At 48.3% G+C, this 26,695-nt stretch overlaps 1 protein-coding gene and 1 gene segment (V, D, J or C); one reads left to right on the top strand and one right to left on the bottom strand.

The window, feature by feature from the left end:
• The window catches only part of LOC136577984 (uncharacterized), a 1,034,970-nt gene that overhangs the window by 542,131 nt on the left and 466,144 nt on the right, over positions 1–26,695 (top strand). The window lies entirely within an intron of this gene.
• On the bottom strand, positions 1,638–26,695 carry LOC136577409 (Ig mu chain C region-like). The segment is given in 5 exon segments: positions 1,638–1,654; positions 2,076–2,384; positions 5,232–5,573; positions 23,820–24,125; positions 26,272–26,695. Coding segments are annotated over 5 exon segments (1,398 nt in total).

The raw sequence follows: 26,695 nt of genomic DNA, 5'->3' as shown, positions 1-26,695 counted from the left end.
TGTGACATGAGGGCAGCTGAACGCTGTGCAGGGAAACTTTTGTGTGCGCTGTGGACACTGGGTCGTGCGGGGGGTTGGACAGCAATGCCAGCATGTAACCCAGGAGAAGGGGCAGCACTGTCACCCGCAGGCAGTGATTGTCCTTGGTTGCAGGTAGTGTGGTGCTCAGCTAAGGTGTGCCTTGCTAATGAGGGTTTGTCCGAAGTAAAAATTGTTATGGGGGGTGGGGGGTCAGACTCTTGCCCCCATTTTGGCTAAATAGTGGGACCTGGGAGCCTGAGATGCAGCCATGCATGCTGCCCCTGCCCTTCCCAATCTGTTTAAGTGGTGTTTTCATGACTTTTGGATGTTTTCCAGAGTTTCACAAGTCATGACCTATGCGGAGCATCGGTCCCATACAAAAATGCTCGAGTCGCCCATTGACTTCAATGGGGTTCGTTACTCGAAACGAGCTCTTAAAGGGGTTGTCCCGCGCCGAAACAGGGTTTTTTTTTTTCAACAGCCCCCCCGTTCGGCGCGAGACAACCCCGATGCAGGGGTTAAACAAGAACACCGGACAGTGCTTACCTGAATCCCCGCGCTCCGGTGACTTCTTACTTACCTGCTGAAGATGGCCGCCGGGATCTTCTCCCTCGGTGGACCGCAGGGCTTCTGTGCGGTCCATTGCCGATTCCAGCCTCCTGATTGGCTGGAATCGGCACGTGACGGGGCGGAGCTACACGGAGCCGCTCTCCGGCACGAGCGGCCCCATTGAGAAAAAAAGAAGACCCGGACTGCGCAAGCGCGTCTAATCTGGCGATTAGACGCTGAAAATTAGACGGCTCCATGGAAACGAGGACGCTAGCAACGGAACAGGTAAGTGAAAAATTTCTGATAACTTCTGTATGGCTCATAATTAATGCACAATGTACATTACAAAGTGCATTAATATGGCCATACAGAAGTGTATAGACCCACTTTGTTTCGCGGGACAACCCCTTTAAGCATCGTGGAAAGTTCGACTCGAGCAATGAGCACCCGAGCATTTTGGTGCTCGCTTATCTCTATTGGTTACATTTCTCCCCAATGTTGGTAACTCCGTTAAATAAACACTGCAGCCTTTTTTATCCAACATTGGCCGCCTGTAGATGGCCGGGTCGGATCCGGCTGCAAGAATTCTCGCAGCAGGCCCCTACCCGCGCGCCTGCAGAGAGCAGCGCTGAACTCACCAGCTCCCGCAGCTCCGGCTCTTTCATGTGCCCGCTGCCGCCCAGCCGGCGCGTGTGCGTAGCGGAGCCGCCGGCGGTGGAGTGACGTTTCTGGGAGGGGCTCTGCGAGCCCCACACAGAGTTATAGCATGCCGCATTTGTTTTCTGCGCGTGATTTTGCGCAGACAAACCGCGGCCGTCTGCATAGGATTGCATACTGTACTGCAATCCTATGCAGGCGTGTACAGGCGGAAATTCGGCGGGGAATCCCGCCGCTGAACTTCCGCCTGTCTGCAGGCGGCCATTGGTGTCTGATATTTTGTAAGAGTTTGGTAAGGTTTTACAAAAAGGTAAGATTCCATGGCTCAGATACTGCCACCTACTGATTATAATTGGTAACACCCGCTGTATACCTGTGCAGCCCTGTGGATTCTGACATGTAACATGAGATTACTGCATGGTATGAACTAGAAACACGATTTCCTATATTCTCATTCATGAGTCTGGATCAGGATACCATCTCGCTTCGGATTGGTTTATCTTCATATGAGCACTTTACACAGCGCGATAAGGGTGATCTCTTAGGACGCTTTCACACGGCAGTGAAAATTGTGAGATTTGTGCGTTGTGAGACGCCCAAATCTCACATGAATATCAACCCCATTCTTTTGAATGGGATCATATACATGACCGGTTTTCTCCAATAGCAGAAAAAAATGCAGCATGTCTTATCTTTGGGCGTTCCCTCAGAACACGTTGCCCATTGTTTTCAATGGGAGAGGAAAACACATTGCATGGTGTGCACATGAGTGCGATGCAAGGTTGCCCACTTAAAACAATGGGAGACACTTATTGATCCTCCAATATTCCCCATTGTTCCCTTCTCACCTTCATCTCTTATAGTCATCTCTCTGCTCTCAGGATCATCCATGGACTCATGACTCCACATCACACGCACTTTGACGTTCGGGTTCTTCAGATCTTTCTCAGGAATCCTACAATCACTGATAACGCTGTACGATTTATCCATATTAGTTGTAAATCTTTCTGCTGATGGACAGCGCCGTGTCTCTTGTTCTGATACACAATCCCACATAATCTGGATATCCTGGGGATAGAAACTCTCTAGAACCACAGAACATTTCACCTCCTCTTTGCCCAAAGTTACACTAATAGGTTTTCTGCTCTTTGGTTTACCTAGAAAATAATGAAGATTCCAGAAAACAAAATACACATGAAGTGAACGACCGTGATGGACGCCATGTTGTCTTATGTTTGTAGGTTAACCCCTAACAGTCACGTTAAGCGTATGTTCACACATAGCAGAAATGCTGCGGATAGACTGCCCGATCGCAGTATGATGTAATACTATGGCATTACATAATACTGCAGGAGCGATCAAAACATTACTAGTTTCCTCTGGAAATTAAGAAAAAAAGTAAAAATAAGAATAATAAAGTCTTCAAAGTTCAAAACCCCCACTTTTGCCATATTTCTAATAAAATAGGCTAACAAATACATATTTAGTATCACTCCATCCATAAAACTCTGATCAAAGTAACACATTATTTACCCTGCACGCTGAACGTTGTCAGAAAAAACAAAAAATGCCAGAAATGCGCCGTTTTGGTCACCCTGTCTCCAAGAAAAAAATGCAATAAAAAGCAATCAAAAAGTCGTATGTATCCCAAAATAGAAACTACAGGGCATCCTGCAAAAAATGAGCCCTGACACAAAAGGTATTGCGTGCAGAAGATGGCGGCAGAAAATAATTTTTAAAAGTTAAGTCTTTGAAAAAAAATACAATAAAAAGTACAATAAAAAAATAAAATAAATAACATAATATATATGTATATTTTTAAGTTTGGTATTGTAGTAATTGTGCGGACCAATAGAATAAAGTTATGTCATTTTTGTTGCAGTTTGTGCGCCGTATAAACAAGACGCAACGAAAGATGCCGGAATTTCATTTTTTTCCCATTTCTCTCCACTTAAAACTTTTAAAAGTTCCAGTACATTATATGGTACATTAAGGAGCACCAATAAAAAAATACAACTTGTCCAACAAAAAGCAAGCCCTTATACAGCGATGTCGATGGATAAATAAAGGAGTTATGATTTTTTAAAAGAGGAAAAAATGAAAAAAGGTTCGTCACTATGGGGTTAAAGATGTGGCGATTCCAATTATGTGCAGTTTAATTGTTATTTTTTCAGTATTTAAAGGACTGTGTGAGGGGAAAAGCCAGCCTCAGGCAGGATGGTGCCGTGTGCACTTCTATTGATGGTCTCCCCATAGCGTCCAAATAATAAAATCACATAGAGCCCAACCAATAAGTGAAGGGCTGTAGCTGTATCCCGGGCATTTCCCCTTCTACAGTTTTGGCCACCAAGTACATGATGGCTACTGGAGCCCCCCTCTTCAGCAGTGACAAGTGATGCATTCTGGGAGAATGCACAAGTTGTCAGGCCCTAAGGGCCCTTTTACACGGGACGACCTTTCAGGTGTGAAAGCGCCCATCAGGCCGTCCAAGCAATAGTTGCTTTCCTGCTTTTTCAGTGAATGGAGGCAGAGAGGGCAAGGGATAGTTCCGTCTCACCCGCCTCCATTCACAACACGGGTTGCTTATTCTTCAGTTTTCATGCGTTCATAAACTGAATGACGAACGATAAGCAAACAAATTATTGTTTTTTGTTCAGTCGGTGCATTTACACTGAACGATCATCGATCAAATTCACATGATGCAACTAGAATCTAAATGATCGGCCTGTGGAAAAGGGCCCCAAGGCCAAGTCATAATGCAGGGTGAGGCAAAAAATCTAGACACATCCATTTATGGAGGGAAGCTGCAATTTTCAGTGGAGGAAACATTTTTGGTGGCCATTTTGTACTCTGCCATATTGAATTCAGTTCAACTTTTTCAAATGGTAATGAGGTCAAAGGGTTATATCAGTCTTAGCTAGAATTTACTCAGTAACACCCTGAAAGTGTCCGTTTTGCCCAATCTTTACTTATTTAGAAGTTTAGGGAGGGCTAAGTTAGTAAACTGTGTCTGACATCCAGGGCCGTCTTTCGTTGACGGATCATTTAGGGTGAGAAGTACCCCCAATGTTACTGGATACACTTTTCCCATTTGTGCCCAAGGAGAGCAGCACGTTCCCAGGTTACTTTCAACAGGATGGCGCACCTCTGCACTTTACTCTGGCTGTATGCAAATGGCTGGATGTACACTTCACTGGGCATAGATGCCTGCTAGAATGGCTGCCACGGTCACCGGACATAATACCTTTAGACTTATCTCTGGGGACATTTAAAGTCCCTTGTGTATGCAGAAAAAATACACACTATGGTTCTACTGAAAAGGCGTATACTACAGTGCTGTGAAGATATATCACCTGCAGTTCTTCAGCGTCTTGACAAAAACTGGATTAAACATTGTGTCCACCACTCCGCCGGATGCACATGGTTCAAACACTTCATGTAAAGCATTTTGTGAAACTCTGCCCTCACTTGACTCCTAAACAAGTAAAGGCAGGGAAAACTGACACTCCCAGTGTGTTTGAGTAAATTCAAACCAAAAATGATGTATCACATAACCCCCTTCCCATTTAACATGGAATTCAGCTTAGGTTTTCCAGAGTTCTAAACGACTGCCAAAAAAAAGTCTTCTCCACCACAAAATGCAGCCTCCCTTTTAATACTTTCACACCTTGGAATTCAATTTTCTCATTACTACACCGGTTATACAGCTGTGTCCAGACATTTGCCTCACCATTTATTTCTTTACAGTGATTGGAGCTCTGTTTTCTTCTACAAAGTTTCAAATCCTCTGCATTGGCCTAAGGGATCAAATGACAAAATTCTGTCTACGTGGACTACAGTAAGCTCCCCCTAGTAGTGACTGCCTGGACTACATAATAAAATAGTCTGCAGAAAGCGCCCCCAAGTGGTGGCTGTAGGCAGACAGAATTTTAGCAATTAAATCTCTCCACAGAATGCCAGACCCAAAAAGATTTTTCAAAGTTGACTTTAAGGCTCCCACTCACCCTGCACACGTAAGGGTCCAGTGCTTCTCTCTAATGCTCCCTCCAGGCTGGGATGGTCCGCTCTGCAGATGACTTCTGATTCCCGGTCTTTTAGGCTTGGAGTGAACAGCAGACTGGCCGTACAGGAGTACGTGGAATCAGGCTGTCTCTGGGACTCGGTGACTGACGTCTTATATGTATCATGTACAGGAACAGATTCCAGAGCTCCCTTGTCCTTCTTATACCAGCTCACAGACAGCGCATCCGGGAAATATCTGGAGATGTTGTACTGGAGGGTGTTTGCTTGACCCATCAGTACATGAGGTACGGGAACTTCCTGGATGACAGGACGCCATGGAAAACCTTCAGAAACAAAAAAAGTGATCAGGTCTTGTAAGTTTCCTTCATAAAATTGCTGTATACTTATAGCACATAGAGACATGGATGTGCATATATATCATATCTCACAAAGAGCTACAGAAACAACAAATACTACCACAGGAACATTTATATATGTATCAGCGCCTCTTCATCAAAAATGAATTGGCAAGTTTAACTGATCTACATCTAATGTGTATGACCAGCTATGACCAACTGTACATGGCTGCGTTACTGCTTTATGTGGTAAGGAGTGATAAAATTAGATTAGAATTACCGGTAACGAGTTTTTTCGGAAAGTTCCACGACAGCCCCACCTGAGATCATCTCCTCCTGATAGGACAGAAACACACAGAGGTGTAAAGCCCCCTTTCCCACCTTCCTCAGGTGTTTTATAATGGATTGATGAACTAAATTTAAATTACCTATAACTTTACCTAAAAAAATATATATATATATATACATACATATATATATATATATATATATATATATATATATATATATATATATATATATATATATATATATATATACACACACATATATAAAATATATATATATATATATATATATATATATATATATATATATATATATATATATATATATATATTTGGGGTTGTGTGTATGGGTGCAGTCATGGGGACTTCCCGAAAAACCGATTACCGGTAAGTCTAATGTAACTTTTCCCTACAGTCTCCACGCCAGCACCACCTGAGGCGTACCAACTAAATTAAATCAGGGCGGGACCATAGCCAGGATTCTACCTCCAAAGGCCTGATCCCCATCTGCTTGAATACCTAATCTATAGTGTTTCATAAAGGTATGCAGTTTTTTTCAGACAGCTGCCTTGTATATCTGCTCTACTGAGCTCGAGGCTCACTCCGCTATGAGGACTTATAAGATATTGTTTCTCTGTTATCAGCCCGATAGCTGAATCATATTATATATTGTTATGGATCTACCAAATGAAATGTAGCTATTATATACTAACCTTACCTTTTATTAACTTCCCTTGTTATAAACGTAGTTGACTAAAAGGGGTCTCTCTTTGAAAAAGTAGATACAGTCTGTTCTATGTATCTAATCCTCATCTATGTGATACTAGTTGTAGCTGAGATACACTGTGTAACCAGATACCAGGAGCCTGTACTTGAATTCCACCACTAGCCCCCTCATTCTCACTCTGTCTGACTTCCAGTAGCTGTATGTATGTAACTTGCATAAGTGGAAGTCGTATATACTTCCTGCTTTCTTTGTCTAAATCAAAAGATAAGATGAAATAATAAGTGTTAGCTTTATATATCCAGTAGGCAGGCTTACTAAAAGCTATGTCTGTGATTAGAGATGAGCGAACGTACTCGTCCGAGCTTGATATTCGTGCGAATATTAGGGTGTTCGGGATGCTCGTTACTCGTAACGAGCACCACGCGGTGTTCCGGTTACTTTCAGTTTCCTCTCTGAGACGTTAGCACGCTTTTCTGGCCAATTGAAAGACAGGGAAGGCATTACAACTTCCCCCTGTGACGTTCAAGTCCTATACCACCCCCCTGCTGTGAGTGGCTGGGGAGATCTGATGTCACCCGAGTATAAAAGTCGGCCCCTCCCGGGGCTCGCCACACATGCCTTGTGACTTAGCTGAGGGAAAGTACTATCGTGCTGGTGCTGCTGTAGGGAGAGCGTTAGGAGTCAGTGTAGGCTTCAAGAACCCCAACGGTCCTTCTCAGGGCCACATCTACCTGTGTGCAGGCTGCTGCTAGCAGTGTTTTTTTTTTGTTTTTTTTCTCAAAATCGGCAGTGCAGAGCATTGCACCCGGCATTAGGGACAGAAGTGGTGTATAGGCAGGGAGAGTGTTAGGAGTGAGTGTAGCCTTCAAGAACCTCAACGGTCCTTTCTAGGGCCAAATTTAACCGTGTGCAGTACTGTGCTGGCTGCTGTTAGCAGTGTTGCATATTTTTTTTTTTTCTAAAAATCGTCTGTGCAGAGCATTGCACCCTCCATTGATACTACAGGGACAGAATTGTGTAGGCAGGGCCACAACACAGTTATTGTTCATTGAATATACGCAGTGGGTCCTTCCCTTTGCTAAAAAGGACAAAAAATTATATTTGGCCTGCCTGTGTCAGTCCTAAGGTCTCCGTGTACGTGTGTGCTGCGTGGACAACGTACAAAAATCAGACGCAACCAGCTACGGTTTACTGCAGCCTTGCGCCATTGTCTTTCCTGACTGGCAAATACCTGCTCTGCTAGAGTTAATAACTCTGCTACACTATAGTTGTGTGACACTTTCTGAGGGCCACACCACAGATATTAAACTTCTTGTTCATTGAATATACGCAGTGGGGTTTTCCCTTTGCTAAAAAGGACAAAAAATTATATTTGGCCAGCCTGTGTCAGTCCTAAGGTCTCCGTGTACGTGTGTGCTGCGTGAACAACGTACAAAAATCAGACGCAACTAGCTACGGTTTACTGCAGGCTTGCGCCATTGTCTTTCCTGACTGGCAAATACCTGCTCTGCTAGAGTTAATAACTCTGCTACACTATAGTTGTGTGACACTTTTTGAGGGCCACACCACAGATATTAAACTTCTTGTTCATTGAATATACGCAGTGGGGTCTTCCCTTTGCTAAAAAGGACAAAAAATTATATTTGGCCTGCCTGTGTCAGTCCTAAGGTCTCCGTGTACGTGTGTGCTGCGTGGACAACGTACAAAAATCAGACGCAACCAGCTACGGTTTACTGCAGCCTTGCGCCATTGTCTTTCCTGACTGGCAAATACCTGCTCTGCTAGAGTTAATAACTCTGCTACACTATAGTTGTGTGACACTTTCTGAGGGCCACACCACAGATATTAAACTTCTTGTTCATTGAATATACGCAGTGGGGTTTTCCCTTTGCTAAAAAGGACAAAAAATTATATTTGGCCAGCCTGTGTCAGTCCTAAGGTCTCCGTGTACGTGTGTGCTGCGTGAACAACGTACAAAAATCAGACGCAACTAGCTACGGTTTACTGCAGGCTTGCGCCATTGTCTTTCCTGACTGGCAAATACCTGCTCTGCTAGAGTTAATAACTCTGCTACACTATAGTTGTGTGACACTTTTTGAGGGCCACACCACAGATATTAAACTTCTTGTTCATTGAATATACGCAGTGGGGTCTTCCCTTTGCTAAAAAGGAAAAGAAATTATATTTGGCCTGCAGGCTTGCGCCAATTTATTTCCTGCCTGGGAAATCAAATCACTGGTAATACAGCATGCTGAGGGGTAGGGGTAAGCCTAGAGGACGTGGGCGTGGACGTGGCCGAGGACGCCTAGGCCCAAGTGAAGGTGTGGGCACAGGCCGAGCTCCTGATCCAGGTGTGTCGCAGCCGACTGCTGCGCGATTAGGAGAGAGGCACGTTTCTGGTGTCCCCACATTCATCGCCCAATTAATGGGTCCACGTGGGAGACCTTTATTAGAAAATGAGCAGTGTGAGCAGGTCCTGTCCTGGATGGCAGAAAGTGCTTCGAGCAACCTATCGTCCAGCCACAGTTCTGCGCCGTCCACTGCTGCAAATCCGAATCCTCTGTCTGCTGCTCCTCCTTCCTCCCAGCCGATGAGACACAGTTGTCTTGCAGTGAGGTAGTAGTAAGGGCAGTAAGTCCAAGGGAGCAGCGCACAGAGGATTCGGAGGAAGAGCAGCAGGACGATGAGGTGACTGACCCCACCTGGTGTGCAACGCCTACTCAGGACAGGTCTTCAGAGGGGGAGGCAGGGGCATCAGCAGGGCAGGTTGCAAGAGGCAGTGCGGTGGCCAGGGGTAGAGGCAGGGCCAGACCGAATAATTCACCAAGTGTTTCCCAAAGCACACCCTCGCGCCATGCCACCCTGCAGAGGCCGAGGTGCTCTAAGGTCTGGCAGTTTTTCACAGAGATGCCTGACGACCGACGAACAGTGGTGTGCAACCTTTGTCGCGCCAAAATCAGCCGGGGAGCCACCACCAACAGCCTCACCACCACCAGCATGCGCAGACATATGATGGCCAAGCACCCCACAAGGTGGGACGAAGGCCGTTCACCGCCTCCGGTTTGCACCGCTGCCTCTCCCCCTGTGCCCCAACCTGCCACTGAGATCCAACCTCCCTCTCAGGACACAGGCACAACCGTCTCATGGCCTGCACCCACACCCTCACCTCCGCTGTCCTCGGCCCCATCCAGCAATGTCTCGCACCGCACAGTCCAGCCGTCGCTAGCGCAAGTGTTGGAGCGCAAGCGCAAGTACGCCACCACGCACCCGCACGCTCAATCGTTAACCGTCCACATAGCCAAATTTATCAGCCTTGAGATGCTGCCGTATAGGGTTGTGGAAACGGAGTCCTTCAAAGCTATGATGGCGGCGGCGGCCCCGCGCTACTCAGTTCCCAGTCGCCACTACTTTTCCCGATGTGCCGTCCCAGCCCTGCACGACCACGTCTCCCGCAACATTGTACGCGCCCTCACCAATGCGGTTAGTGGCAAGGTCCACTTAACTACGGACACGTGGACAAGCACAGGCGGGCAGGGCCACTACATCTCCCTGACGGCACATTGGGTGAATTTAGTGGAGGCTGGGACAGAGTCAGAGCCTGGGACCGCTCACGTCCTACCCACCCCCAGAATTGCGGACCACAGCTCGGTGGTGGTATCTGCGGCGGTGTATGCTTCTTCCACTAAAGCACCCTCCTCCTCCTCCTCCTCCTCAACCTCTGTCTCGCAATCTAGATGTGTCAGCAGCAGCAGCACGTCGCCAGCAGTCGGTGTCGCGCGTCGTGGCAGCACAGCGGTGGGCAAGCGTCAGCAGGCCGTGCTGAAACTACTCAGCTTAGGAGATAGGAGGCACACGGCCCACGAATTGCTGCAGGGTCTGACAGAGCAGACGGACCGTTGGCTTGCGCCGCTGAGCCTCCAACCGGGCATGGTCGTGTGTGACAACGGCCGTAACCTGGTGGCGGCTCTGCAGCTCGGCAGCCTCACGCACATGCCATGCCTGGCCCACGTCTTTAATTTGGTGGTTCAGCGCTTTCTGAAAAGCTACCCACGCTTGTCAGACCTGCTCGTAAAGGTGCGCCGGCTCTGCGCACATTTCCGCAAGTCCCACACGGACGCTGCCACCCTGCGCACCCTGCAACATCGGTTTAATCTGCCAGTGCACCGACTGCTGTGCGACGTGCCCACACGGTGGAACTCTACGCTCCACATGTTGGCTAGGCTCTATGAGCAGCGTAGAGCTATAGTGGAATACCAACTCCAACATGGGCGGCGCAGTGGGAGTCAGCCTCCTCAATTCATTTCAGAAGAGTGGCCCTGGTTGGTCAGTTGATCAGTCTACCCAGGTGGTGAGCGGCGATGCTGCAATCATTAGCGTCACCATTCCTCTGCTATGCATCTTGAGAAGTTCCCTGCAAACCATAAAGGCAGCCGCTTTGCGCTCGGAAACAGAGCCGGGGGAAGACAGTATGTCGCTGGATAGTCAGAGCACCCTCCTGTCTATATCTCAGCGCATTCAGGAGGAGGAGGAGGAGGATGAGGAGGAGGGGGAAGAGACAGCTTGGCCCACTGCTGACGGTACCCATGCTGCTTGCCTGTCATCATTTCAGCGTGTATGGCCTGAGGAGGAGGAGGAGGAGGAGGAGGAGGATCCTGAAAGTGATCTTCCTAGTGCGGACAGCCATGTGTTGCGTACAGGTACCCTGGCACACATGGCTGACTTCATGTTAGGATGCCTTTCTCGTGACCCTCGCATTCAACGCATTCTGGCCACTACGGATTACTGGGTGTACACACTGCTCGACCCACGCTATAAGGAGAACCCTCCCAGTCTCATTCCCGAAGAGGAAAGGGGTTCGAGAGTGTTGCTATACCACAGGACCCTGGCGGACAAGCTGATGGTAAAATTCCCATCCGACAGCGCTAGTGGCAGAAGGCGCAGTTCCGAGGGCCAGGTAGCAGGGGAGGTGCGTAGATCGAGCAGCATGTACAGCCCAGACAGTGCAACAATCTTTAAGGGCCTGGCCAGCTTTATGGCTCCCCAGCAAGACTGTGTCACCGCTCCCCAGTCAAGGCTGAGTCGGCGGGAGCACTGTAAAAGGATGGTGAGGGAGTACGTAGCCGATCGCACGACCATCCTCGGTGACGCCTCTGCCCCCTACAACTACTGGGTGTCGAAGCTGGACACGTGGCCTGAACTAGCGCTGTATGCCCTGGAGGTGCTTGCTTGTCCTGCGGCTAGCGTCTTGTCGGAGAGGGTGTTTAGTGCGGCTGGGGGAATCATCACAGATAAGCGTACCCGCCTGTCAACCGACAGTGCCGACAGGCTAACACTCATCAAGATGAGCAAAGCCTGGATTTCCCCAGACTTCTCTTCTCCACCAGCGGACAGCAGCGATACGTAAGCAATACGTATTATGCACCCGCGGATGGAAGCTACGTTCTCTCTCACCATCCAAAACGGGGACATTTCTGCTTCATCAATCTGTGTCTAATATTCCTCCTCCTCCTCCTGCTCCTCCTCCTGAAACCTCAGGTAATCACGCTGAACGGGCAATTTTTTCTTAGGGCCACAAGGCTCACTCATATAATTTTTCGAAACAATTTTTATATGTTTCAATGCTCTTAAAAGCGTTGAAACTTTAGCTTGAACCAATTTTTCGTTAAACTGGGCTGCCTCCAGGCCTAGTTACCACTTAAGCCACATTAACCAAAGCGATTAATGGGTTTCACCTGCCATCTTGGTTGGGCATGGCCAATTTTTTGGATGTACATTAGTACTGTTGATACAGCAATTTTTGTGGGCCCTCGCCTACAGTGTAATCAAATGAATTTTTAGCCCACCTGCATTACAGCTGACGTTACATCCGCTGTGTTGGGCAATGCAATGGGATATTTTTGTGTATCGCCGGTGGGTTCCAGGGAGCCACCCATGCTGTAGGTGCACAAGGAGTTTAACCTACATCTGTCCACTTGTAAAGAACCCCAGTCTGACTGGGGCATGCAGTGTGGGCCGAAGCCCACCTGTATTAAGCACGACATTACTACCTCAGCTGTGTTGGGCAATGCAATGGGATATTTCTATGTACCGCCGGTGGCTTCCTGGCACCCACCCATGCTGTGGGTCCACAGGGAATTATAAATGCATCTGTTTCCACTTGTAAAGAACCCCAGTCTGACTGGGGCATGCAGTGTGGGCCGAAGCCCACCTGCATTAAGCACGACATTACTACCTCAGCTGTGTTGGGCAATGCAATGGGATATTTCTATGTACCGCCGGTGGCTTCCTGGCACCCACCCATGCTGTGGGTCCACAGGGAATTATAAATGCATCTGTTTCCACTTGTAAAGAACCCCAGTCTGACTGGGGCATGCAGTGTGGGCCGAAGCCCACCTGCATTAAGCACGACATTACTACCTCAGCTGTGTTGGGCAATGCAATGGGATATTTCTATGTACCGCCGGTGGCTTCCTGGCACCCACCCATGCTGTGGGTCCACAGGGAATTATAAATGCATCTGTTTCCACTTGTAAAGAACCCCAGTCAGACTGGGGCATGCAGTGTGGGCCGAAGCCCACCTGCATTAAGCACGACATTACTACCTCAGCTGTGTTGGGCAATGCAATGGGATATTTTTATGTACCGCCGGTGGGTTCCAGGGAGCCACCCATGCTGTGGGTCCACAGGGACTTCACAATAGGGAGTTGTACCTGCCTGTGTCTATGAATTAAAAAATGCGGTCTGACTGGGGCATGCAGACACCTTGACAGAATGAATAGTGTGTGGCACATAGGTTCCCCATTGCTATGCCCACGTGTGCAGCTCCTGATGGCGGTGGCACAGGATTCTATTTCTCATTGCTTCTGTACAGCATTGTGGGCTATCGCCCCGCCCCTTTTAAAGAGGGTCGCTGCCTAGCCGTGCCAACCCTCTGCAGTGTGTGCCTGCGGTTCCTCGTCATGGCAGACGCACTTCTAAATAGACATGAGGGTGGTGTGGCATGAGGGCAGCTGAAGGCTGCGCAGGGACACTTTGGTGTGCGCTGTGGGGGGGAGGGGGGGTTGGGCAGCATGTAACCCAGGAGAAGTGGCAGTGGAGTGTCATGCAGGCAGTGATTGTGCTTTGTTGGAGGTAGTGTGGTGCTTAGCTAAGGTATGCCATGCTAATGAGGGCTTTTCAGAAGTAAAAGTTTTTGGGAGGGGGGGGGCCCACTCTTGCCGCTATTGTGGCTTAATAGTGGGACCTGTGAACTTGAGATGCAGCCCAACATGTAGCCCCTCGCCTGCCCTATCCGTTGCTGTGTCGTTCCCATCACTTTCTTGAATTGCCCAGATTTTCACACAAGGAAACCTTAGCGAGCATCGGCGAAATACAAAAATGCTCGGGTCGCCCATTGACTTCAATGGGGTTCGTTACTCGAAACGAACCCTCGAGCATCGCGAAAAGTTCGTCCCGAATAACGAGCACCCGAGCATTTTGGTGCTCGCTCATCTCTATCTGTGATGTAATAGCCAGTCTGGGATTTGTGAGCAGAGCTCCCTCAGGCTGTATTATTGTGTCGACACAGAATAAATCTTTATTCACTTCTTATGTGCCCTGGATATCCGATCAGATGTTGGATCGTACATCACACCTAAGATGTGGACATCGCCCTGGTTGAATTGGCTTTAGGCCTCATGTCCACGGGGAAAATCCGGCCCGCTACTGATTCTCCATGTAGAATCCGTAGCAGGTCCCTCCTGCCCTGCGGACATGAGCGCTTAAAATAGGAATTTAAAAGAATTAACTCACCCGCAGCAGGCCGGGCACGTCTTCTCTTCCTCATGGCCGGATCTTCTTTTTCAGCCGGCGGATGAACTCGGCACGCCGACGGCACATCGCCAGCGTGCCGCGTGCATGCGCTGGGCACATCCGCCGAGCCGAAGCAAGAAAGATCCGGCCGTGAGGAAGAGAACACCCTCCCGGCCCGCTGCGGGTGAGTTAATTCTTATCTTAGGTAAGACCCGCACGAAAATGGAGCATGTCGCGTTTTTTTACATGCTCCATTTTTTAAAAATTCCCTTTTATTGACCATCCGCGGGTATTTATCTACCCGCGGGTGGTCAATGCATCCCTATGGGGTGCGGATCTGCGTGCGGGAGAAGAGCTAAAATCCGCTGCGGATTTTAATTCTTCTTTTGCCCGTGGACATGAGGCCTAAGGACTCTCTGGGTCCGTTTCATCTATTGCTGCATAAGCCTCTGATGGCTAGGCAGATCAATCTTGCTATAGAACTCTTAGCTGCTCCCACCCCCCTTCTTTTTGTGGCCGAAAAAGTGGACAAATAGTGGAGGCAGGATGATAATCTGACTTGTGGAGTTGATAAATTGCACGGCTCTCCTAACGTCAAGGCAGTGAGACTTCTGTTCCTCGTCGTTTTTATGGTTATTACAAAAGGGTGGAAATGTGTCTTGGGACCTATGGAAGGAGGATGCTACCTTAGGTATACATGAAGGAGCTAGCTTAAAGATCTTGTTTTCAGCGATTCTGCAGAATGGATGGCGAATGGATAAGGCCTGGAGCTCGCTAACTCTTCTTGCTGAAGTAATTGCCACCAGGAAGATTGTTTTAATGGTCAGGGTTCTGATCAGAATTGAGCCCATGGGTTCAAATGGAGCTGAGGATAGGGCTGTAAGAACCCATTTAAGGTTCCATTCAGGGACTATGTTGATGTTTGTAAGTTTTGACCTGCCTGCTGCTTTAAAAAAGATCCTAGAAATCCAACTCACTTCAGAAAGTCTGGTATCCTAAAAGGCACTAGGAGCTGCTACTTGGACTTAGTGTGCTAGGAGAGAGGCCTTTGTCTAGGCAGTCCCAGAGAAATTCCAGGATTGATGGTATGCTGGAGGAAAAAAAATGGAGAACCTTTCTCCTGGCACCATGATGTGAACTTTTTCCAGGTTTTATGCTATGTTCTGTTTGTTGATGCTTTCCTATTGCATAACAGGATGTGCGTCACTTTTGGAGAAGACTCTACATATCAACATGGACTTAATATGCACACGGAGATTTGGAGGTTCGCTATGTCTGGATGGGTCAGAGGACCCTGGGTTAGAAGATTCGTCCGGACAGGCAGGTGGACTGGATCCCGCCGACTCAAACTTTGTTTTGTAGGCTGCCGGAATTTTTGACGGACCCTTGGGATCAGTGGGATAGGAGGTAATGTGTAGACTATTCCTAGTTCTGAGTCAGTGAATCTACCGCTTGTGGGTGGTCCCTTGGATTGAGGGAAAATAAACCTTGCATTTTTTTCTTGAGGCAAAAAGGTCTATCTGTGGGAATCCCCACCTGTCAGGACATTGAAGATGTCCTGGGAGAGGCACCATTCCCCTGGGTTTAGCCCCTGCCGATTGACGTAGTTTGCCGTTTGATTCAGAGCACCCTTTAGGCAGGTTGCTGAGATTGACAGGGCATGATGTTCTGCCCAGTGAAAGAACCTTTGGGTGATGCTCTGTAGGGATGGGCATCTTGTTCCTTGATGTCTGATATAGGCCAGTGTTGTGACATTGTCCAAAGGATTTCCAGGTGTTGATTTTGGGTGGTGCTTCCTGACAGTTGGAGGGCCTTTAAAACAACCAGAAGTTCCTTGAAATTTGAGGACTGATTGCACACTCTACAGGACCAGGATCCCTAGAGTTATAGGTCCCCTATGTCAGCGCCACAGCCCTGGGAGCTGGCATCTATGGTAACACGTTACTGGATCCTGTAGCCAGTGAACCTCCTTTGAGAGGTTAGAGGCTGGAAGCCAACAATGCAGGGATACCTTTACTGCGTTCCCCTGGGGGTTGTGTCTGATTTATCTCCGTTCATGATCCAACCCAAGTGTTGTAAGAGTTGGATGGTTGTTGCTTGCTGTGCGACTATGAGATCCCTGGTTTCGGCCACCACTAGGATGTGATCTATTTATGGAACTATTAGTATAGACCTCTGCCTTGGGCTGGGTGTCAGCACTGACATGATTTTGGTAAAGATGGGAGGGGCTGATTACTGGCCTACCATTTGGTGAATTGTGACATGAAAGTAGGCATCCCTCAGATCGATGGAAGCCATGAATGCTTTTTTTTTTATCTCCCTCTCTTTTGCTAGCTTCATTGTGGAGTTTAGTGTCTCCAATTTGAACCTCCTGTATTTTATAGAGCTTTTTAGGAGTTTTAAATTTACAATCACATTGAAGTTCCAGCAAAATAAAGAATAGCCTGGAATAGTGGCCTGTGAATTTTTAGCTCGGGGAGGACTTGAGTCGCTGCCTGTAATTGCAGTAAATCTCATACCCCCTGCTGGAGAAGGTGTAGTAGTTGAATGTGGTACAAGGTAGTCAAAAAAAAAAAATAGGTTTTTGCAAGACCTTACCATAAAATCTCTCTCGTCTTGTTCATTGGGGAGGCGACACCAAACATAAAAGTGTTAACTCCTATCACTAGCTATACCCCCTGCAAGCATCATGCTAGCTCAGTTTGGATGCAAGCAGTAGGAGCAGCTAGTAGGATACAACATTAGTAAATAAACAATACTTAGAAACTATAATCCATTGTAACACTATGTGCGACTGCACAGAGGACACTCCCACGAAGGAGTATATAATACCAGACTAGGTGGGTGCTGGACCCCCCCCCAATGAACAAGACTAGAAACAGATTTTACGGTAAGTTCTCATCTGTATCATTGGGGGGCACAGCAAAGCCCACGGGACATTCTAGAGCAGTACCCAAAAGGGGTAGAAAAATATAAGAAGCTGCAGGTGTAAAGAAACAATCTGTTCTTCAACTTCGACTAGCGTTAATAGATGTCTAGGCATCCAACATGCTCAGAGACTGAGCATAAAGGGGCCCGAGTAACGGTCCCATCTACCCTCCGGGGGAAAAAAAAAGACCTCTTGATAAGGAGCTTCCGACGAGGCACCTGCGGGCCAAGTAATATGAGCCGTAACACGGCTCGAGAATACAACTTTACTGGCACTGTAACCCTGTAGTGCCCCGAGCCAAGGAGTCCACCTTGAAAAAGGCAGGAATCCACTCGGAGTTGCCATGACTGCCAGCCGCGAGCCGGTGCAACTTTTGAATGCTACCTGAGAGAGGTACTCTTGTGTAGTCAGGCCAAGGCCACTTGCCACTGAAGCGTTCCTCGGGACGAGGTACTACCGAGAGAGGTGCCCACGAATACTTCACTGAAGTGGTTCTTGATATCAGCGGCAGCGAGAGCATATACAACTGGTCGATAATGACAGTCTCCTGTTGACAACCTTCGGTATAAAATAGGCATCCAAAGCAGAGCTGTGGAGCCATCGGTGCCGAGACTTCAGAGAGCTGTGGGCCTTCCAATAGTCGACCTAGTTGTACGCTTCCATGTAACTCCAGGCTGTCAGTATCACCTTCACAGTCCCGCCATGAGGAAGGAAGCAGGACTCTTCCAGACTCCAATGAAGAAATCACTCATTGCGATCCACAACCGCTTCTGGTCGGTGTCCTGTCTTGACCATTCCTTAAAAGCTTGTGGGGAGATGTTTCCTTTCAGCTAATTTGAAGGAGTCATCTACAGAGCTGACTATGCACAGAATGTGGGGGGTCTAGAACCCATGGACTGATCTCTCATCCCAGGCCGCGTAGCTGAAGCACAGCATGGCTCTGATGCTCCGTATCCCGACGGCCCCCATCCATAGCGTTGACTGCTTGGTTAGCTGTAGAGCGAAAAGGACTTGCATCAAGAGATCCTTCAGGTCCTTGATCCTGTGACAATGCCACAGCATCCACTCTCTGCATGAAATCGTGGACTTCCGAATGAGTGTAGTCTGGAATGGGGCTGACTGGGTAGTTAACTAGGTCTGGTCCTGTACCAAGATATCGGTGCAACTGCATGAATCCACTAGGAACAAGAAGGTTGGCAGCACAGCAAGAGTACACTGGTACAGGAATCTCGCTGGTCCCTTTGAGGTAACATCAGTAGTAGAAAGGGACAAACCAAGAATTGCCAAAAGCACACGTATATACTGTTTCACGGTCTCTTGCAAGTAATAATGAAGGGAGAACCACACAGGAGAATCGCAGCGTGCTCCTGGATCTGTCTAACTTAACTCCGTTGGACGTGTTAACTTCCTTATGCGATCCGTCCCGCAAAGGAATATGATGAACTAGTTGCTCAAGGAGTGAACTAGAGACTGCTCTGCCTTGCAGAGTACTCCTTACGACCTGCATCTGCCCAGCCACAATATAAAAGAAACATGGCCTGTTCTGCGCCCAATCAGGGTCAGCAGGGGATTCTGTCTCAAGCGGCATCATGCCTGTAGTGATGACGACCTGAGCTACCCACATCTGTATGGACACGTCTAATAGAACTAGCAGTCCAGGTTCCTAGAAAAACACAAGATACCTTGTAGTTCCGAGACTGCCTGAGAGGGAGCGGACTCGCAGTGGATCAGCATATGATAGAGCTGACCGGAGGGGCGTCCCATAGACGTATCTACAGCCCCCCAGCTCACTGTCGGAGTTGGGACCCAGAATCACCCAGTATGTGGTTGTGTACGGCTCCAAGTTGCAGCTCTCCTGTAATTGGAGATCGCGCTAAGGCCGCAGGCCAGAACTGTAGACAGTCATTACAAGAGAGCTAGCCGTTGGGTAAGGTATGGTGTGCGAGCTGACCCGCTACAGCTGGGAGATGAGGCGCGATGTGTTTGCAGAATTCCTGTGAATAGTACTCTTTCCCTAGGGGAAGGTACCACAGGTCTCAGCAAGGCCGAAGAAAAGCCAACAGGCAATTTGACAATATTGTTCATAGGACGAGACTTATTCTGGGTGGATGTGAATCTCATACTGTAGAGAAAATGCACACCATACGTGGCTCTGGCCGGCCCGTCCGCCTGACTTCCTGGATTCTGACACTGCGGTAGGCTGCCTGCAGGGAACTGCAGGATGGGCAACGACAGGGCAGCTAGCCGCTAGGCCAGGCCCAACCCAGTCCAGCATGAGTAGCGATGCATGCAGGGTATTCCTGTGCGAGTACTCTTTCCAGTAAGAAAGGTACCACAGGTCCCATCAGGGCCGGAGTACAGCTGACAATCAGTTTGAGTAACATTGCCCGTAATCAGAGATATCCTCTGCTGAATATAGACCATAGGCACATAAAAATGAGGAATCTTTCTGGATGCTAGCCTGCTCTCCTGTGATCGGCTGGATTATGAATGGGGATCATGATTATATGCCTGCTTGGATACTAAGTGCTAGTGGGTCCCCTTGTCATAAGGTGTGCCCCACTTAGCACCAGGTGAGTCCTTTGCTTTTTCACCTACCATTTGATAATTATCTGAATAACGGAGCACGGTTTTAATTTGTTTTATCCTCTGCTGAATGTAATCTCGTACTGTAGTAAGAGCGCACTTGATATGTGGCTCTGGCCGGCCCTTGTCCGCATGTCATCCTGGGCTCGGACTCTGTGCTAGGCTGCCTGCGGGGAACTGCAGGAGGAGCAACAGGGGAGCTACCGCTAGGGAGGGCTCAATTCAATCTGGACCAGCCATGAGGAGTGATGTGTTCAGAGAATCCCTGTGTATGTACTCCTTCCGGTAAGGAAGGTACCACGGGTGTCAACAAGATCGCAGTGATGGTGACAATCAGTTTGGACACTTGTCTGTAAGACAAGATATTCTCAGGCTGGATGTAACCTTGCACTGTAGCGAGAGCGCACATAGTATGTGGCTCTGGCCACTAGTGTCCCCGTGTCATCCTGGACACGGACACTGTGAAACATCTGGCTGCAGGAACTGTGGGAGGGGCGACAGGGGAGCCGGATGATAGGGATGGCTTAACCCAGACTGGAGCAGATATGAGTGAGGGGCGATCGAGTCCTTGCGGCGACGTACACAGGATGCGTGCCCCAGACTGCGCTGCAGAGGAAGACGCTGGCCGCGCAGTGTCTAAAAACAGCAGCAGCAAGATACAGTCCATGCAGCAAGGGGTGCTGCATCTCCCGATATATGCGCGGCTCAATCCCCGTGTAACTCACATGGTCGCATGCAGACAGGCCACGTGGCGGGTAGAGATGCGAACCCACATGACCACTCAACGGCAAAACCAAAATGTCCGTGCAGCGCCACATGGCCCCAACTAAACGGCCGTATGGCTCCACCATATGGCTGCTTGTCCCCCACTGTGCTACTGCTCAGCATAATAATGAATGCAGGTCAGCAAACTGCCATAGCTACGATGCTGCGGCATTGCTGCAGAGATGGCTGCGTGCCAAACTGGGCACGTGGCTGCACTAAAAAGGACAGCGCGGCGGGACTATCCCCTCCACATGGAGGCCATAACGCCAGAGCCGTGAGGCAGCTACCATGGCCCCAGGCTGCCATCACAGGCCGCGCACGGCAAAAAATACAAGCTACAAAACAATGCATAATGCATCCACACGGTGGAAACCTAATTACTGTCCGCACGGTGGACTAACAAAATAAAACCACATACTTGCCTCTTGACTGAGGTAGGGTGGTTTCCCATTTCCAGCAGAGCTTTTCCCTGCTATTGCGCCTTTAGGTAGAGGATGACGGACCGTGAGAAAAGAGGGGCTCTCTGGTTGGCGGGTCACATCCTGGTTAGGGCCCGAATGAGCCTCCTTGTTTTCTGAGGGACCAGGCAGACAACAGAAAGTTAGCTTCATTCTGTTCGCCCTCCTCGGTGGGTTAACGGGGAGAGTACTGCCTCCCTGTTATTCCCTGACCTTCCGGAAAAATGTTGAAATGAAAAAAATTGTCTCTTTAAGTGAGACAGTCTGCCTCCTACGACACTACGCTTAAAACTGAGCTAGCATGATGCTTGCAGGGAGAGGAGTTAACACTTATGTTTAGTGTTGCCGCCTAGTGGCAGAAGCTATACCCAGGTCAAAGCTGTGTTCCCCAAATGATACAGATAAGAAAAAAATTGTTTAGGCAAGAGACCAAGATTTTAAAACCCTTGTTTTAAGATCTTGGAGATCCAGGCTTTCTTGCAAAGCTGGGCCCATCTTTTTGACAAGGCCTGGAGTCTCGTACCTACTGGGATGATGTCATGGCTTTGATTTATGGAATTTCCCCTGATGGGGTTTGAAAATGAAACCTCTTCCTCCGCCCCCTTTGGGTAACTCCAACGGACAGTTTTGCCCTTGCCTCTATATGGCTTTGACTGTTTGCCTGTGACACGAAAAAAGGATCTCAGTCTGTCTTTTAATCTGGAAAGCTCCTTTTCTGATCTGCCACTTTTCCTAGGATTTTATCCAGATCGGGACCAAACAGGAATTGGCCATGGAAGGGTAAGGAGAAAGTTTGCTTTTTGAGGCCAAGTCTCCAGACCAGGACTTGAGCCATAGAACTCTCCGAGTGGAGTTGGACAGGGCTGCTTTGTGTGGATGGTACGTGGCTTCTTGGGTTCCTCCATGTTGAGGGTAGCCCTGACTGCTTTAATGAGCTCTGCAATGTCCTCAAGGTTAAAGAGGATCTTTTTATAGAGAATTTTGAGAATTCAATAGGATCCGCTTGCTCCTCGATATCCGAGAATATTACACTTTTCTCTGAGTCGGAGTAGTTGCCTTAGCTATTTGACCTGCTGACTTGTGCTGGAATAGAGGAAGTAGCTGGTGGTACGTCCTGGGACGCTAGGGCTGAGCGGACTTTCTCTCTAACTAGCAGCCCGATATTCTCCATGAATCCCCTGGATTCCTCTTTTACGATTTTGGCTATGCATAATTTGCACAAGGTTTTAGTGTATGCTGACGTCAATTTTTTCATGCATGTCGCACATGTTTTCAGCTTTGATTTTGCTGGCCTGGCTGCATTCTTGTCCCCCTCTAGTAAACAGAAGGGAAAGGATATATAAATGCATATACACAGATACGTTTGTTTTTGCATGAGGCACCCGACAGGCTACTTACAACACCAGAGGTAGCAGCCAGTTCAGGGATGTCCAACACTGCAGAACTCTTATCTACAAAGTACTGCAAATTAAATGGACATAGACCCTGCAAAATCACTCCGATCCATGTAATCCACCTTCTTATCTTCTCTCGGATTCCTTTTTTTTGCCACTCCACCCCCCACATCCCCATCACGTAGTCCAGCAGGCTCCACCGCCCACCAACGCCGTTGCCTAGAGGAGTGTCAGAGCACCGTGCCTGCTCCTACAGCGGGCCCACATGCACCACGGACAAGGAGCAGCAGGAGGAGGGGGATAAGATGCTCAAAGCCCTCACTTAACACGGCCCTTGGCTGTGGTGAGGAGGAATCTGGCGTGGGTAAACTGCACCTGCAGCATCCCAGGAGGTGATCCTCTGGAAGGGAGAAGCAGCCCCCACTGACTCCAATCCCTGCAGTAAGCATCTTCTTTCCTCATGCCACGAACTCCTGACAGCTCCCAGCACCTCTCTGGATACCTGCCTACTGAGAGGAAAAGCACTGAGGAAGGTGGGAAGGAAGGTTGGGGTGGGGGTGGCTTTAAACCTCTGTGTGTTCCTGTCCTATCATGAGGTGGCCTCAGGTGGTGCCGTCGTGGAGACAATAGGGAAAGGGCTGTTCAGTTGGATGCTGCATGTACGGTGGTGTTCTTGGCTAGAAGCAGAGGCTTGAAGGAGAAAAAAGGGCTGGGAGCCACTGTATCTGTCCCCCCACTAACTACAAGAGGTTAGAGGTAACACTGAGTGGCACAGAGATACATGGCAGACGGATGTTTCTCACACATGGTATGCTACAAACCAACGTGTCATGTAATTATGTTAAATATAACTATATGGCGGGCAACGTATCTGTCTACGGAAAACTTCACACGGGCAAGCGGGATATAGGGCCGTGAATCACATCCCCATATCGCGCTTGTCATCCATGGCAAAAAACAGCCTTGCATCACTTGGGGTATCCAGGGATCCTCCAGTGCGGCTGTTAGCCGCGGTGGAGGATCGTGGAGTTTTTCCCCATTGCTTTCAATGGGAGACCTTGCATCGCATCGCGTGCACCTAGCCTGTGGTGCGATGCTGCTGCCGGCCCCATTGCAAACAATGGGTGCTGCGATGGAGTAAGATAGAAAATGCTGTGATTTGTTTCCTGCATCGCTTTGTGGTGCCATACAGAAAATCATGTGTAGGACCCCATTCAAAAGAATGAGGTTCATATTTGTGATTCTCGCAGCGCACACATCTTACCGGATTTTAGCACCCGTGTGAAGGCAGCCTTACTGTTATCCTCATCTCTCCAGGACAGGACTCTCCTCCCTTCTTCCTTCATACTTTTGTGCTTCCAGGTCACAGTCAGTGTAAAGTTGGGATCCTTAAGGAGACTTCCCTGGACGGGGCATCGGCTGCAGACATTATATGTGTGATTGGTATTTTCTTGAAGCTCTTCTTTGGATTTCAGTGGATTTTGCCCTGTTGTCCATCTGACAGTAATATGCTTTGGATAAAAGTTCTGCAGAGTCAGAGAGCAGATGACATCCCCGGAGTCAGTCAGAGAGGCTTCTACAGGACCCGACACTTGTGGATTAGCTGGAAGAGAACAGATATGTAAGAGTCTGTACTGGCATGAATAAAGACCCATTTAGACAACGATTATCGCTCAAAACCTGTCTTTTGAGCGATAATCGTTGTGTTTAACTGAACTGACATCATGCAGTTTTCGTTATCCCATCACTCATTGTCATCTTTCAGCATGCTGAAAGACAACGATGAGCCTTATCAGGGATTCACAGCGGGATACAGCTGATACTATTGTTTCAGCTCTATCCCGTCCCTGATAACAGGCTGAGTATGAAGAACAGTGGTCCAGCTCTGTTCTCCATACCTGGCACAGAGCGCTCAGCTGTATAACAGCTGGGCGCTCAGAGCAGGGAACATCTGGATGCAGAAGACAAGTGGGGATACCCCGCTTGTCTTCTGCATCGTCCTCTCAGAGCGCTCGGCTGTATAACAGCCGGGCGCTCGGAGCGGGGGAACAGCTGTATGCAGAAGACAAGCGGGGACACCCTGCTTGTCTTCTGCATCCTCTGCTGGCAGCACAAGGTGATCGCCCATCTTGCGCTGTAAATGACACAACGATGATCGCTTAAAAGTCGCTTGAGCGACATCTTTTGAGTGATTATCGTTGTGTCTAAATAGGCCTTAAGAGGCTGCCGTTCACCAATTCCACAATGCAAGCAACTGAAGAAAATACCGGCATCACAGAGAATATTCACAAGATCAGACAGCAAGAACGACTTCTCACAATAATGATAACTTCTTGCAGTGATCATCAGTTACATCAAGTCTAGGGAGCTAGCACACAAGCGCTATTGGCCACTGCTAGCACTCATGCGGGGTTGGTGTCTTTCTGTGATATGGTTTATAGATTCTGAAATCCATGCCATGGAAAAAAAGAATTGAAATGTTATTGCATCACACGATTTCTTGCGAAAAGTGCAATGTGTGGCTGATGTGTGCATCCATGGCAAAATCTCGAGGGTCAGCCTTAGATTTCTGCCACGGACTAGGTGTCAGATCCGTCAAAAAGCACCATTGTCACATCCAACATGGAACGATTATCGTTCAAACGAACCGAAATGAATGAATCGTTCAGTCTAAACACGAGCCAACGAAAAATGAGAATCGTGCACTTCTCGTTCAATTTCTGCAGGACAAAAAAAAAATAGCCATTGGCTTGTTCAATTGTCGTTCAGTTTAAGCACTTCTTCAGTATTTAACATTAGGTGAGGACGTCAGCAGCTCGTTCAAACGAGAATTGTGCAGTTTAAGGCCCAATGTACACGGGCGGATCTGATTTGCGGGTGATCTGTAAATCACGCCGCCCATAGGGATACATGGGCATCTGCAAATGCATTAAAGCATGTGGATTTGATTTGCAAAGCTTTTGTTTCGGAAAACATATCGCAGCATGCTCCATTGAAGTCAATAGAAGCCGTCCGATCAGCAGCCTGTCCGAAATTCAATTGCGGACAGGCAGCAGATACTGCGGGAAAGCAGGAGCTGCCCGCACACATCCACAGTAAAGAAAGAAAGAAGATCCAGACAGGGAGGGAGAAGACCCGCACAGGACCCAGACAGATCCACAGAAGATCAAGACAGGTAAAAATAATGTCCTTGGCCGCGGGCAGGGTGTGATTCCGCTGTGGGCTCCCGCATGGACATGAGGCCTAAGAGGAGCCTAAACTGTGTGAACATGCAGTTAGGATATGCTTACAGATGGTGTATATCAACCTGAATTAACAGAGCGGCAATTTAACAGATGTGCTGCCGTTCCATTTCAATAGAACTGCCTGATATACCAGGGACCTTTAACTCTGTTTTTTTCTGGCGGTCACACTTCAATGAATGGAGAGAGACTGAAATGTTTTAACTGCAGCCATTTATTCGGGATCCCTGTTCCCAAGATCGGTACGAGTTCCAGCAATCAAACCCCCAGAAATCAGTAGAGGAGAGGAATGCTGGGATTTGTATTTTTGTGAAGTTTCTAAATTCAGTTTTTAAAATAACAAGTCTTTAGGATAGGTCATCAGTATCACATCTGTGGGGGCCGACTCGTGGCACGCCTGCAGATTAGTGGTTTAAAGGGGCCATGGCAATAAAGCCTAAGGATGGACCACCAGACCCAGATAACCCCTTTAATACATACATTTCAATCACATGTAGAACATTTTACCATGAAGTGATTTCGGCTGGAATGTCTTGGCCTTGGTTTCACCATCAGAGGTAACTGTGCAGGTAATGAGGGATCCATAATGTTTGATCACTGCCGGTATTAATGTCAGTATACTGGTGGTATTATATAGTCCTTTCACATCAGACTCCTCAGTCTCTTGTACAAGATAATAACCAGAAGTCTTCAGAGCTTCTCTTTCCTTGTGCGACTGTGCTGCATCAGCAGATATTTCCTGGACTTTACCATCTCCTTCAGTCACCGACCATAAGACTGTAACATCCTCAGGACAATAAGACACCGGACACTGAAGGGTCACCTTCCTCCCGTGTGTCCACAGATCACGCCCTCTAATGTCCCCAACAATGAACCTCTGGTAATCTGAGATAGAAATAAGATTATAAACACCATTCTCCTTCAAGTACAT

Source organism: Eleutherodactylus coqui, chromosome 8, assembly GCF_035609145.1.
Source record: "Eleutherodactylus coqui strain aEleCoq1 chromosome 8, aEleCoq1.hap1, whole genome shotgun sequence".
Lineage (NCBI taxonomy): Eukaryota > Metazoa > Chordata > Amphibia > Anura > Eleutherodactylidae > Eleutherodactylus > Eleutherodactylus coqui.
This window is presented reverse-complemented; position numbering and strand designations above follow the sequence as displayed.